The following is a 15,696-nucleotide window of genomic DNA, read 5'->3' as shown; positions in this document are numbered from 1 at the left end:
TAAAAAAGCAATCCCATTTACCATCGCACCAAAAAAATTAAGATACCTAGGAATAAACTTAACTAAGGAGGTAAAAGACCTATACGCAGAAAACTACAGGACACTGAAAAAAGAGATAGAGGAAGACGTAAACAGATGGAAGAACATACCATGTTCCTGGATTGGTAGAATCAACATCATTAAAATGTCCATACTACCCAAAGCAATCTACAGATTCAATGCACTCCCCATCAAAATACCAACAGCATATTTCACAGACCTAGAAAGAACTCTCCAAAAATTCATCTGGAATAAAAAAAGACCCCGACTAGCCTCAGCAATCCTCAGAAAGAAGAATAAAGTAGGTGGGATCTCAATACCAGATTTCAAGCTGTATTACAAAGCCACTGTTCTCAAAACAGCCTGGTACTGGCACAAGAACAGACATATTGATCAATGGAACAGAATAGAGAACCCAGATATCGACCCAAACCACTATGCTCAATTAATATTTGACAAAGGAGGCATGAACATACAATGGAGTCAAGACAGTCTCTTCAATAAATGGTGTTGGGTAAACTGGACAGATACATGCAAAAAAATGAAACTAGATCACCAACTTACACCATACACAAAAATAAACTCAAAATGGATACAGGACTTAAACATAAGACGGGAAACCATAAAAATACTAGAGGACTCCACAGGCAACAAAATCTCAGACATATGCCAAAAGAACTTCTTCACTGACACTGCCCCTAGGGCAATGGAAGCTAAAGAGAAAATTAACAAATGGGACTACATCAAAATAAAAAGCTTTTTTACAGCAAAAGAAACCATCAACAAAACAACAAGAAAGCCCACCGCATGGGAAAACATATTTGCAAATGCTATCACTGATAAAGGTTTAATCTCCAACATCTACAGGCAGCTTATGCAACTTAATAAGAGGAAGATAAATGATCCAATAAAAAAATGGGCAACAGACCTAAACAGAATATTTTCAAAAGAAGACAGAAGGAAGGCCAAGAGACACATGAAAACATGTTCAAAGTCACTTATTATCCGAGAGATGCAAATCAAAACAACAATGAGGTACCATCTCACACCTGTCAGAATGGCTATCATCAACAAATCAACAAACAACAAGTGTTGGCGAGGATGCGGAGAAAAAGGAACCCTCGTGCACTGCTGGTGGGAATGCAGACTGGTGCAGCCACTGTGGAGAACAGTATGGAGTTTCCTCAAAAAACTGAAAATGGAACTCCCATTTGACCCAGTAATCCCACTCCTGGGAATATATCCGAAGAAACTAGAAACACCAATCAGAAAGGATATATGCACCACTATGTTCATAGCAGCACAATTTACAATAGCTAAGATTTGGAAACAGCCTAGGTGCCCATCAGCAGATGACTGGATCGGAAAACTGTGGTACATCTACACAATGGAATACTATGCTGCCATAAAAAAGAAGGAATTCTCATCATTTGCAGCAACCTGGATGGAATTGGAGAACATTATGCTAAGCGAAATAAGCCAGTCAATGAAAGAAAAATACCACATGATCTCACTCATTTAGGGATAGTAAAGAACATTATAAAGTGGTGAACAAAAAGATAGATACAGAGTCAGTAAAGCATCAAACAGACTTTCAAAGTACAGGGGGAAAGTTTGGAAAGGTGGGGGAGTTATGAAATCAAACGAAGGACTTGTATGCATGCATATAAGCATAAACAATGGACGCAAAACTCTGGGGGGGGGAGGGCATGTGTGGGTGTGGGGTGGGGGGTAATAGTAAGATATGTACACATATAATACCTCAATAAAAATATTTAAAAAAAAAAATTTAAAAAAAAAAAATATAAAAAAAAAAAATAAAAAAAATAAAAAATAAATAAATTATAAAAGAAAAAAAAAAAAAAAGACCCTGAATAGCTGCAGCAATTTTGTGAAAGAAAAACAAAGTTGGAGGAATCACAATACCAGATTTCAAGTTATACTACAAAGCCACTGTAATCAAAATAGCCTGGTACTAGCACAAGAACAGGCATATAGATCAATGGAACAGAACAGAGAACCCAGAAATCGACCCAAGCCATTATGCTCAATTAATATTTGACAAAGGAGGCAAGAGCATACAATAGAGTCAAGAGAGTCTCTTTCAATAAATGATGTTGGGAAAATTGGACACATGCAAAAAAAACTGAAACTAGACCACCAACTTAACATCATACAAAAAAATAAATTCAAAATGGATAAAAGACTTAAATGTAAGTCATGAAACCATAAAAATCCTAGAAGAATCCATAGGCAGCAAAATCTCAGACATCTCTAGTAGCAGATGTTTACAGATACATCTCCTAAGGCAAAGGAAACTAAGGAGAAAATAAACAAATAGGACTACATCAAAATAAAAAGCTTTTGCATAGCAAAAGAAACCATCAACAAAATGAAAAGAGAGCCCACTGTATGGAAGAACATATTTGGCAATGATACGTATGATAAAGGATTAATATCCAAAATATATAAGGAACTCATACAACTTAACAAAAGGAAGGCACACAATCCAAACCTAAATAGACACTTTTCCAAAGAGGACATATAGATGGCCAAGAGACATATAAAAAACTATAGGCCAGGTGCACAAAGGGAGGCACAGGGAAAGGGGGAATGGGGGTCCCTCAGCCCAGCCTGCACCCTCTGGCAATCCGGGACCGCTGGCTCCTAACCGCTCGCCTGCCTGCCTGCCTGATCGCCCCTAACTGCCTCTGCCTTGGCCCCCACCACTGCGGCTTCGTCCGGAAGGACATCCAGAATGACATCCAGAAGATCGTTTGTTAGGCTACCCGGTCTAATTAGCATATTATGCTTTTATTATTATAGATGTTCAAAGTCACTGATCATCAGAGAGATGCAAATTAAGATGACAATGAGGTATCTATCACCTCACACCTGTTAGAATGGCTACCATCAACAAATCAACAAATGACAAGTGCTGGCAAGAATGTGGAGAAAAAGGGAACCCTAGTACACTGGTGGTGGGAATGCAGACTGGTGCAACCACTATGGAAAACAGCATGGAGTTTCCTCAAAAAATTAAATATGGAACTGGCATTTGACCCAGTGATCCCACTTCTAGGAATATATTCTAAGAAACCAGAAACACCAATCAGAAAGAATGTATGCACCCCTATGTTCATAGAAGCACAATTTACAATAGCTAATACTTGGAAACAGCCCAACTGCCCATCAGTAGGTGAGTGGATAAAAAAGCTGTGGTACATTATACCATGGAATACTATACAGCAGTAAAAAAAAAAAAGAATCTCTTACCCATTGAGACAGCATGGAGGGACCTGGAGAGTATCATGCTAAGTGAAATGAGTCAGTCAGAGAAAGAGAAGTATCACATGATTGGACTCATATGTGGACTCTAAGTAACAAAATAAACTGATGAACGGAGTAGATCCAGAGACATGGAAGCATGGAACAGAGTACAGAATTTCAGAGGGAAGCAGGGGGGGGGGGGGGTTGTGAGAGGTAATCAACCAAAGCCTATGCATATATGCATAATCCATAGATACAGACAACAGGGTGCTGAAGGCCTGGGGAGGAAGGGGGTGTTGGCTGGAGGGAGGGAATCAATGGGGAGAAAAGGGGGATATACAGTATGTAATACTTTCAACAATAAAGAATTATCTATAACTAGAGCCTGGTGCATGAAATTCGTGCACGGGGGGGCGGGGCAGGGGGGCCCCTCAGTCCAGCCTGCACCCTCTCCAATCCGGGACCCCTTGGGGAATGTCCAACTGCCGGTTTGTGCCTGCACTTTTAACAGATGACAGCTCCATTGTTGTTTCTTTTCATGCTTAAACCCACTGGAATTAGTAGGTATTCAAAGTGTGTATACATTTTGGGGGACACCCTGTATATCTCTAGTCAGCAGTGAAAGGAACCAACAGCGGATTTGGAACCCCCAGACAGGGAACCTCACTCACTCCCCGCATGTCTCCCCACTGCACTTTCCACCTTTGCGTGCAGCGGGAGAATCAATGTTTTCTCTCATTAACTCAGAAAAGCACGTCCTGTCACCTGCTGCCCGGCAGGAGTGCGCTAGGACCCAAGCGAGTGAGGCTCAGTCAGGGCAGCCTTCGCTCATGGGTGCCGGCCCCCAAAGTGCACATTCCTCCTCTGCAGTCACCCCGACTATCCCACCATTTCACTGAGAGATCGGAACTCCTCGCCTCCTCTGGGTTCCCGATCTTGAACGCTGACCGAAGGCACCTCAGCGAGGGCCGCCCACGTCCACCAGGTGTGTCTGCCCGCACCTGCACCCACCTCAGCACCTGCATTAGTCCCACGGAGGTGATCTCGTCGCTGCATTGGCCTCCGCGGGAACAGGGCATCACCACTCCGCCCTCTCACCGTCATCTCACAGGCGCTCACCCTCAGCACCCAGAACACCCAGACACTCTCCAAAGGACGTGAGTGTGCCAGAGGGGACGTGCACACGTCCTGTGGGGGATGTAGGCATGCTGGGGTTGATGGAAGTGCGGCGGAGGGGCGGGGGGGGGGTGGCGCGCACCATGGTCCGGGACTGTTGTGGTGCACGTGGATGACAGTGCACTGGGGGACATTCACATGCCTGGGGGGGGGGGGGATGGGGGAGAGGATGCGCACACCGGAGGCCTGCGGCTGTGCAGATCTGCCAACCCCCGTGGCGCGGCCAGGAGGACATCAATCTGGCCCGCCACGGTGGCTGTCCCTGCGATCGTGCACCTTCTGGGCCAGGAGGCAGGACTTGCGCAGCCACTCCTCAGCGCTGATGACCTGCAGGCATTACTTCAGCTCGGCCAGCAGGCTTCGCTTGGCGCGCTCACGGCTGCCACTGCCACCATGTGGGGAGTACAGGCCGCCCTCCGTTGGCCCGCCTCCCCCGCCCAGACGCTCTCCACACACGCTGCCCACAGGCCCGGATTGGCCTGGGCTGCTCTGCGCCTCTGCGCCTGCACGCTGCCCACAGGCCCTCTGCGGGCGGGGCGGGGCGGAACGCCCACGTCGTTGATGACGCAAGCATCCTGGCCCAGCCGCCGCCATCTTTGTCACGGAGTGACCCTCAATTTGCATATTCCCTCTTTATTAGATAGGATAATAAAAGCATGATATGCAAATCGACCGAACGACCAAACAGCAGAATGACCATCCAGATGACCACACTATGACACGCACTGGCGCGGGTGTGATGCGTTGGTGGGGCCCCCGCCATCACCCCACGATCACCCTGCAGAGGGAGGCCCAGGCTACTCAGCCGGCAGTGCTGTGGCAGGTGTACAGGGCCAGCCAGTGATCACCCCACAGAGGGAGGCCCAGACCAGCCAAGCAATCGCACCCCACGCCTGTCACTCTCAGAGGGAGGCGACCAGTGGTGGGGCGGGCTGGGGGCGGCAGTGCCGCACAGATGGCAAGCAGTGGCAGCGGCAGGGGTGGGGCCAGCTGCCAGCAACCAGGGGAAGGAAAGCCCTGATAGGCCCTGATCACCGGCCAGGCCTAGGGACCCTACCCAAGGAGACCCGGATTGCAAGAGGGCACAGGCCGGGCTGAGGGACACCCTCTCCCTGTGCACGAATTTTATGCACCGGGCATCTAGTAAAAAAATAAAAATAGGTCTTATTACAATTGTAGTTTAAAAATTAACACACAATTGATTAATTACTGTCTATCTTTCCTGTCAGAGCATATCCTCTAGTTGGCCAGGGACGCTGCCTTATTCACCACTGTGACTAAGGAGAGTAGCAGTGCCTTGCACACAAGAAGTGTTGAATATGTATTTGCTAACTGCAGGAATAAGTGAAGGAATAGGGCCCCCGGTTGCAGGAAGAGGATGAGTTAGGAGAGCAGTATCACCACCAGGGCCTGTGGGACCACAGGGAACCCAGGGGGCTAAGTGGAACATTAGGTAGCTCTTATGAGCACTTATGAGAACAAGCTTCTAAGCTGGGCCCCTGGGCACAGGGAAGCCAGCTTGGTGCCCCCAGGACCAAGAATCCCCAGAAGGGCTGCTTCTAGAGGGTGCCTTCCGAGGAATGGAGAGAATGACTGCCCAGGGTAGGGAGAAGGCCCTGATCAGGTGGGGATGGGTGGCAGCACCCACCTGCTAAAGATGTCTCCGGAGATCTTCTGTAGGTACTGCAGGGCATCTGCTACCTGCTGGATGGCCTCCTCCCGCCGCAGGTCCGGCTGGATGAGGGGCACTGTGTAGGTCTGCCCTGCCAATGAGTGCTGGGTCCTCATGGGAGTCATGATACCTGTGGGTGGAACCAGAGCATCAGGGCTGCCACACACTCACCCACCCCCACCTACCACAAGGCAAGGTACAGAGAGGACAGCACAGCCCCACCCCACAAGTTCAGCCTGTACAGGCGAGGAGTTGGGACAGCATTTGGTGGGAGGCCAGGAACCCACAGGAGCTGGACTTCTGTGCTTACTGAGTGGATGAAAGAGGAAAATTGGTAGGGACAACAGAGGCTGATGAGAAGGGTTCTGAGAAGGTGTAACACTGACTGACCCCATAAGGTGCTTGGGACCCTGCTACACACCCTCATTTTACGTTATCTCATTCCAACCTCCTCAGTCTAGAGAACAAGAAAGAGACCCTTGTTGCAGAGTGAAAAAAAGGCCTGGAGCAGAAGAATAGATTTGGGTGGGAGGAGGGGGGATTGCCACAGTTAACTACCAAATGGCACCCACGTCTGAAAACCAGAGAAGGGGGACTCCTGGGTTCCTCTCACGTTGGTCTCTGAGGGACTGAGGGCCTGTTCCTGAGATAGGACAGGCAATGGCTCATGACTAGGTACAGGTGTCCATCTGCTCACCCAGGCTGGAGCTAAGGGGGGCCAGGAAGAAGGGCGTGTGGGGGTGGGAAACAGGAAGGAAGAACACTCCTTCGAATGGTAAGACAGGGCAGAGTCTATTTATACTGGGTTTAATTAACTCCGCTCCCTGGTGCCACTAAAGCAGCAATCACACTGCAGACAGCACGGATTTGATTGGCAAGAGATGCACCAGGCAGAATATTAAGGCAATGGGCCCCTATAAATAGGCCTAATCACAGCCCCTTGGTAGAAGATGGTGAGGAAGACACTAATCAGGCCTGGCACTGTGCCCCAGACCTGTTTTCCTAGGCACCATGTAGGGACCCCCGGTTGCAAAGAGGTGTGAGTGGGGCTGGGTGAATGTGGCAGGGAGGGCTTAGGGAGGGCTTGAAGTGCTATGTGACCTTGTGTGAGGTGCTTGCCTTCTCTGAATATCTGATTCCATGTCCCATTCTACACATGCAGAGGGTCACTGCTAAGTAGTTGGTCCTAATGGATCACACCAACATCTTCAACAAGCCCGTGTGCTTACTCCTTTGCTCCCTCTGCCGGCCTTTCCAGCCCTTCCTTCTACCCTATTTGTCTCCTACCCGTCCCAGGCCAGCACTTTTCGTCATCTGAGACGATTGTTCTGCTCTCCAACTTGTTTTCCAGTAATGACATCCTCGGTTTCTCAGACCTGAACCTGCCTGGAATCCTTATCAGAGCCCAGTGTTACCTCCTCATCTCCTCACTTCCCTCCTATCAAATGACCAAAGTGGGGCCAGTTATTCCTATCTGAAGAATCTAACCCTGAGACTTCCCCCACTCCTTTCAAGGAGAATCCTACCACTTGTGTGTGTGTGTGTGTGTGTGTGTGTGTGTGTGTGTATACATTTTTTTTTTTTAATCTTCACTTGAGGATAATTTTCCATTGATTTTACCAGGGCCCGGGCTGGGGAGGAGCCAGCAACCGAGGTATGTGCCCTTGACTGGAATCGAACCCAGGATCCTTTGGTCCTCAGGCTGACGCTCTATCCACAGAGCCAAACTGATGCATATTTGCTGGCCATCCTAACAGGTCTGTACTTCAGTTTTCCCTTCTGTAAGATGGGGAGGGGATTAAAAGCACAAGACACTTTTCTGTGCACATCTTTTTTGTTATTGCTGCTGTTAATCCTTACCAGAGGATATGTTTCCCATTGATTTTTTTTAGAGAGTGGAAGGGAGGGAAGAAAGAGGGGAGAGAGGGCGAGAGGGAGAGAGATACAGAGACAGAGAAATATCGATTGGTTGCCTCCCACACTGGATGTTGGGGATGCACCTGCAACCCAAGTACATGCCCTTGACCAGGAATCAAACGCGAGACCCTATGGTGTGTGGGCTGACGCTCTAACCACTAAGCACACTGGCCAGGGCAGTGCACATCTTGAAATGCATTTCTGTGGTTATTTACCACATGTCTGGGTGTATGTACACTTATGTACAAGGAGGTAATTCAGGCACAAATCTCCCGAACAAGAAAGATCCATTCAAAAATTTAAAAAATGAGTATAACTGATTGGTAGTTTACTCCTTCTGTCTGCAAACATCTACTGATCAACTATCAGGTGCCCGCCATGATCACAACAAAGATGAATAGGACAGTATACGAGCTATGGAGATAGCCTCAAGAACAATTAAACAGCACAGGAGAAGTGCTCTAATCCAGCCATGAGGAAGGTGTGATAAACCCCTTTGGGGTTGTGGGAGTCGGGAAAAGCCTCTTAGTAGAAGCTCTACTTCCCTAATAGGCCCAGAGAGAGCATTCCAGGTAGAAGGACAGCTTGAACAAAGGAAGTGGTTTGAGTGGTGAGGGTATAACTATCCTTGACCAAGTAGCAGAAAACAGAAAGATAAAGAGAGGTCAGATTATGAAAAACACAATACCATGGCAAGGAGTTTGGACTGAGACCCTCAGACTTGTGCTGTCCAACATGGTAGCCACTAGCTACATGTATGTGGCTTGGAGCACTTGAAATGTGGCTAGTCTGAACTGAGTTGTAGCGTAAGTGTAAAACATACACAGAATTTAAAATACTTAATAGGAAAAAAGATGCAAGGTATCTCTAAGTATTTTACAGTCCTTATTCATGAGGGATATGTTTCAAGACCCTAGTCAGTGGTCGGCAAACTGCGGCTTGCAAGCCACATGCGGCTCGCGAGCCACATGCGGCTCTTTGGCCCCTTGAGTGTGGCTCTTCCACAAAATACCACGTGCGGGCGCGCACGTCCAGTGTGATTGAAACTTCGTGGCCCATGCGCAGAAGTCGGTTTTCGGCTCTCAAAAGAAATTTCAATCGTTGTTCTGTTGATATTTGGCTCTGTTGACTAATGAGTTTGCCGACCACTGCCCTAGGTGGATGCCTAAAACCACAGATAATACTGAACCCTGATATACATATTTTTTCTATACATACATACCTACGATAAAGTTTGATTTGTAAATTAGGCACAGTAAGAAATTAACAATCATGAAACAATTATAACAAGATACTGTAATAAAAAGTTAATTTGAATGGCTTTGGGGCAAAATAAAGGTTCCTTGAACGCAAGCACCGTGGTACCTAGCAGGTGACCGGGTAACCTGGTCAGCTGTTAAGTGACTAAGGGGTGGGGGAGCAACTAGAGTGCGACACCTTTTTGCCCCTCAAAATGGGGTGCAACTTACAACTTGTGAGTTATTTCCGAAATTTCCCACTTAATATTTGCAAACTGTGGTTGGCCCAGGATAACTGCGACCATGAAAAGCGAAACCGGGGGTAAATCGGAAACGACTGTATATATAGTGATTACATGCTGAAATGATCCTATTTCAGCTATACTGAGTTCAATAAAATATATTACTAAATTAATATCACCTGTTTCTTTTTACTTTTATTTATTTTTCATCCTCACCCCCGAAGATACGTTTTTATTGATTTCAGGGAGAGGAAGGGAGGGGGGGGGGGATAAGAGAGACCCATCGGTTGCCTCCCGCGAGCGACAGGGGATCGAACCCACAACCTGACCGGGAGGACACTCCTACCAACCGAGTCGCCCGGTCTGGGCTCTCTTTACTCTCAGAGTCACTTCTGTGGCTCCGTATTCCGAACGAACACACTGCCTTAGAGACTCGGGTGAGAACCGGGGCCTCTTCCAGGAAATGCACCCACACCACCCGCCTCTCCCAGTGCCGTTTGTCGGTTCAGAAGCGCACCCAGTCCCTCCTGCACACCCGCTGGGAACACCGGCTCCCGGGTCAGGACCGGTGCCGCAGGGGCAGGGGCCCGGGAGCCGCAAAGGTCTGGGACTCCGCCGGCCGGTTCCCGGAGCCCAGCCCGCGGGCGGAAGGCGCGTGAGGGGCGGGCGGGGCCGCAGAGGAAGTGAGAGCCGCGGCCTGCAGCCCGGCCGGGTGCCCAGCGGGGCCTCCGGCGCCGGCTCGGCCTCACTCCGGGGAGGGGGGCCGGGGCCCAGGGCGGTGCAGACCCGTCTTACTGGTGGGCAGAGCCGGGACGCCGCTCCCGGGCGGGCAGCGGAGCGAAGGGCACCGCCGGTGGTCCACCTGGGCGCAGGGCCCGCGCTCCCCTCCGCCTCTCGAGGACGCTCGCTCGCGCCCGGCCCGGCGGAGCCCCGCCCCCCCGCCTCCCGCCCCCTCGCCGGCGCCCGCCGCCTCCGCCCGGCCGGCGGGGAGCTCGTGCGGCGGCCCCGCTCCTCACCTGCGCGCCGCGCCCGCCGCCGCCGCCGCTCTGGCTCCCGAGTTCGGGCCCCGAGAGCGGCCCCGTGGCGCACCCCCGCCCGGAGTCCGCACTCGGGCCGCCGGCGGACGCTCGGCACCGCCTCTGCCCCCTCCCCGCCCGCCCTCCCTCTGACGCGGCGGGGCTCCCGGCCGCCGCGCGCTTCCTGGGCCCGACCCCCTGCACCGGCGCGGAGACAGCCCCTCCCCTCGGCCCCACAGACCGACTGATTTAAAACGTCTTCTATTTTCTGGTCTTCAGTCCTGTGGGCCGTTCTCCCCGTGGAATTCACTTCGTTCCCATCCCCCTTTAAAAATAAAATACTGCCGAGGCCGGTTTGGCTCAGTGGATGGAGCGTCGGCCTGCGGACTGGGAGGTCCCGGGTTCGATTCCGGTCGGGGGCTTGTGCCTTGGTTGCGGGCACATCCCCAGTGGGGGGGTGTGCAGGGGGCAGCTGGTCGATGTTTCTCTCTCATGTTTCTAACTCTCTATCCCTCTCTGTAAAAAATAAATAAAATATATTTTAAAAAATAATATAAATAAATAAAATAAAATACTGTCAGACACAAAAGGAAAAGCACTGTGTGGCTCCACTTCCTATACAAGGTGGCTGGAGTAGCCAAGTGCATGGGGGCAGAGGGGAGAGTGGTGGTGGCAGGGAGGGGAAGCCCTGTGGGATGGGAGGAGTTGTTTGACCAAACTTGAGCCCGGCTCCTTGGACTCCTCTTCCAGAGAGAGGCCTCTACTTGCATCTCCGAATCACAGCGAGAATCCCCCACCCTCTGTATCAGATCATCCAACATATCTGACCAAATCCCCCAAGGATATCTGGTCACCCTGGCCTGCCTTCAGCAAGAATCCAGTCAGGTCAGTTTTGCAAAAAATTACTTCACACTCTTAGTAATTTTCCATCCAGGACCACTGCCCCGTCTCTTGGCTATAAATCCCCATGTGTTCACGTTATATTCAGAATCGACTCCGGTTCTATACTGAGGTCATTTTTCTCCTGTTGCAAAGTCCTGACAAAAATCTGTTTTCACCTCTTTAACTGCTGTACAGCTTTGGTTTTCTTTTTCTTTTTGTTTTGTTTTTTGTTTTGTTTTTTGTTTGTTGTCTGTTGTTAGCTCTGATTTTCTTTGACATGCCAGCTTGGGATGATGAAAAAGTTCTGGAGATCGGTGGTGATAGTTGCAAAACAATGTGAGTGTACTTAATGCCACTTAAAAATGGTTAAAATAGTAAATTTTATGTTATGTAAATGTTCCCTCAAAAAAAATCAAGCTAGATAGTTTTAAAAAACAGGACTTAAAATGTTTAAATATGTAAAGGAAACATTAGTCCAGAGATCCTGAGAGTAGTTCCTCCTTAATTCATTGGCTTGTCTTAGAGTTCTCGGCCTTTCTTTTAGGGTTGCCAGAGAAAAATACAGGACACCAAGTTAATTTAAATTTCAAATAAAATTTACATTCTTATGCTAATACATATTTATAATTTTACAAACACTAATATATACATATACACATACATATACATATACATATATGTCCAAAACTAAGCACAAGACATACTTCAACTAAAAAATTATTTCTTACTTATTTGAAATTGAAAATCACATAGGCATGTGATATTTTTATATGCTAAATCTGGCAACCCTACTTTCTTCCTAATACTCCCTGAGTTTTGTCCTCCTTCCCTGCCCCTCCTTCTGGGGAGTTAGGTTGAATAGTCTTTTTTTTTTTTTTATTAATTTTAGAGAAAGGGAGGGAGGGAGGAACATAGATTTGTTGTTCCACCTATTTATGCATTCATTGGATGCCTCCTGTATATACCCTGACTGGGGATGGAACCTGCAATCTTGGTGCATCGGGATGATGCTCTAACCAACTGAGCTACCCATCCAGGGCTTGAATTGTCTTTTTTTTTTTTATGCTTTATTAAAAATTGATTTGAGAGAGAGAGAAAGGGAGAGGGGAGAGAGAGAGAAACATCAATGAGAAAGAAAAACATCCATCGGTTGCTTCCCGGGGATCAAACCTGAAACCTAGGTATGTGCCCTGACTGGGAATCGAACCCTCAACTTTTTTGGTGTATGGAACGATGCTCCAACCAACTGAACCACCCAGCTGGGATTTTTGCTTCACATTTTAATTTAGGGACCCATTCATGGCTCTACTATCTAAACATAGGGCTTCCGCCCTGGTCGTTGTTTTTTTGTTTTGTTTTGGTTTGTTTGTTTGGTTGGTTGGTTTTGTTTTTTGTTTTTTGGTGGTTAGAGCATCTGCCATGCACCCAAGAGTCACAAGTTGGATTCCTGGTTCCATCCCCAGCCCCAGCCCCTGTCAGGGTGGGTGCGGGAAGCAACTGATTGATGCATTTCTCTCACATTGATGCTTCTTTCTCTCCCTCCCTCCCTTCCACCTTTCTGCTCTCTCTAAAAATCAAAGGGGAAAAATATCATTGGGTGAGGGTTAACAAAAACAACAACAACATAAATAAATAAATAAATAAAGCCCTAGCCGGTTTCCCTTGGTCATTAGAGCATCAGCCCAAGGACTGAAAGGTCCCAGGTTCGATTCCAGTCAAGGGCACCTACCTGGGTTGCAGGCTAGATCCCTAGCCCTAGTTGGGGCACATGTGGGAGGCAACCAATCCATATGTCTCTCTCACATTGATGGTTCTCTTTCTCTGTCTCTCCCTCTCCCTTCCACTCTATCTAAAAATCAATGAGAAAAATATCCTCGGGAGGGAATTGATAATAAACAAACAAACAAACAAAACACTGGGCTTCCGAGGTTGGAAGGGGAAAGAGCTTGAAGAGGACGTGGGAGGTTTGCTGGAACAGGCCTGGAAGCAGCACATAGCATTCCATCCCATTGGCTAGGTGAGGCTGGGAAAGACAGTCCATCTATATGCCCAGGAGGAAGAGCTAGCCAGTTTCTGCAACAATGGTCGGGAGGTGAGAAAATGTACAGTTCCGTGTGTAGTGGGGAACGAACGAGACCATACGCAGGTTGGTGTTGCTGAGGTTCAAGGCAGAGAGGGGTGGGATGAGATTAGAGAAGTAAATAGGAACCAGACCACAATACGAGGTACCATTTGGGGAGCCTACGTATATAATCTCAATTGTGACAGAGTACCTGACCCGTGGAGAAGAGGCAGGAGATCTGTGTGTATTTGTTTTGCATGACAAACCTATTTCCTAACAAGTGTATAGAGTCTCATTGTGTAAAATACATGTACATATACAATATTTAATACTTACTAACATTGGTGAGGGAAAGATTCTGTCATTCATATGCACAGTTGGAGAAAAATGAGGCTTTGAGAGATTTAAGACCTTATCCAAGGTCAGATAGGCTCATCTCTTTCTAAGCACTCTTACCCATTATATTATACTACCTCTCTAAGAGGGTCTCATATGTCATAGTAAGGAGTCTAGACTTGAGCCATCTCTTCCTGTTGCCAAACTTGGACTCCCTCAGATTTATCTCTAAGCAGTGGCATGGAGGGACCAGGAAGGACTTCATGAAACCATAACTGAATTCTTTGGTCAGCACCTGCCTCACCTAGGTGAGTAAGGTCTCCATTTTCAGAGAGAGGAGACAGGGAACTTTTGTGCCCTTCTCTGAGCCCAAAATGACCCACGTGAGGACCTTACAGCTCTCCTCCCCCACTCCCCTCCCCCACCTAATTCTGGCCTCCTCTACAGCGGTGGAGGGCCATGGCTGGAGAAAGAAGGGGGAGCATCTACGGGCCACAGGCAGGCCGACTTATCCATTAGTCACAGTAGACACAATACTTCGGGGCCCACAAAAATATTTTAATTAAAATCAGAAGAAGAAAATGAACTTTGGATTGAAGAAGATATTTTAATATAGAATATTAACATATTCATCTGTGAGCCAGCATAAAGAAAAAGTTTTAATATTTTTTAATAGAATAAGGTTCCTGGCCTAGCCTAGTGGCTCAGTTGGTTGGAGTGCCATCCTTTTACCTGAAAGGGGACCTGGCCCTTGTGTGGGTTCTTGTCTTCGTGCAGGAAAATGTCACAACGTGAGTCCAGATGGCTATGAGGGAGCCTTTATTAAAGCTGGGGCTGTGAGACAAGAAAGGGCTGCGCATAGAGGAAGCAAGAGGAGAGCCGAGGCTGGGCTGCTCGAGCTCTCTGGGAAGTCGGAGGGAAGGAAGGGTCCTTGGGAACAGGTTCAGGGGACGAGCTGCCGCTGCCCATTGCTGCCGGGTTGCAAGTCACGTGGGGTCCCTTAGGGTTTAGGAGATGCATGTCTGTGGGGAAAAGTGGGGGAAAAGAGGGGAAAAGGAATGGTGGGGGCTCCCCAGATCCCAACATACACTGGGTCCTTTGTCTTGAAGCTTTATCTCTTTCTCAAAGGTGGGACTCTTAGGGCAGGGTTTCAGCAGAGTATTAATCAGTTTTCTAGGTGTGCTCCTCCCGGGCCGGGGTCTTCTCTGATTGGTCAGTGTCAGGGGGTCATCAGTCACCGCAGCTGGTCCTGGTGTTGCCTACCTGGTTTTGCTGCTTTTCTGGGTCTGGAGCTGAAATACAGCTGAGGCCTAGATGCTATTTCTAGGGAGGTGACCTTCTGTGTCTGCTGTAAATTGCTCTGTCAGTTTGTTCAGCTATCTGTCTCAGTTTCCCTATTCCACTTGCCCTGGCTTACTGGACTATCTCCATCCCCTACACCATAAAGGTTGCAGGTTTGATTCCCAGTTAGGGCATACACAGGTTGCAGGTTCAATCTGCAGTTGGGGCACATACGGGAGGCAACCCATCGATGTTCTTCTATCTATCACATTGATGTTTCTCTCTCTCTCTCTTCCCCTTCCTCTTTCTCTAAAAATCAATACAAGTATATCCTCAGGTGAGGACTTAAAAATAGAATAAAGTCCCCCCATGAAGGCAAAGTGCTTAGTCTATGAAAGTCATAATGAGGTTTGGTGTGTGAAAGTGAAGGGTGAGGGGGAAAGTAGAGGTGTGTGTGTGTGTGTGTGTGTGTGTGTGTTTCAAGGCAAAGATTGAAGACCCAGGACTGCTGGTTCTCAATTCCCCAGCTCTTAGATTTAGGGTCCCAGGCTGCCAGTGAACTCCA

At 48.3% G+C, this 15,696-nt stretch overlaps 1 protein-coding gene across 2 annotated transcripts in view; it reads right to left on the bottom strand.

Moving 5' to 3' along the window:
• Positions 1 to 10,688, bottom strand: part of WASHC1 (WASH complex subunit 1) — a 30,753-nt gene extending 20,065 nt beyond the window's left edge. The window contains exons 1-2 of one of the 2 annotated variants that reach the window (XM_054718775.1): positions 10,571 to 10,688; positions 6,134 to 6,287 (exon numbers count right to left, since the gene is read on the bottom strand). In XM_054718775.1, the coding sequence (XP_054574750.1) occupies positions 6,134 to 6,282 (149 nt within the window). In that variant the 5' untranslated portion in view covers positions 6,283 to 6,287; positions 10,571 to 10,688. Of the gene's footprint in view, positions 1 to 6,133; positions 6,288 to 10,349; positions 10,475 to 10,570 lie in introns of those variants that run through there. The other variant, XM_054718776.1, reaches the window with a different exon arrangement.
• Positions 10,689 to 15,696: the final 5,008 nt, after the last annotated feature.

The sequence above is a fragment of the Eptesicus fuscus genome, chromosome 7, assembly GCF_027574615.1.
Source record: "Eptesicus fuscus isolate TK198812 chromosome 7, DD_ASM_mEF_20220401, whole genome shotgun sequence".
Lineage (NCBI taxonomy): Eukaryota > Metazoa > Chordata > Mammalia > Chiroptera > Vespertilionidae > Eptesicus > Eptesicus fuscus.
Note: the sequence above shows the minus strand (reverse complement) of the source record. Positions and strands in the feature narration are given on the sequence as shown.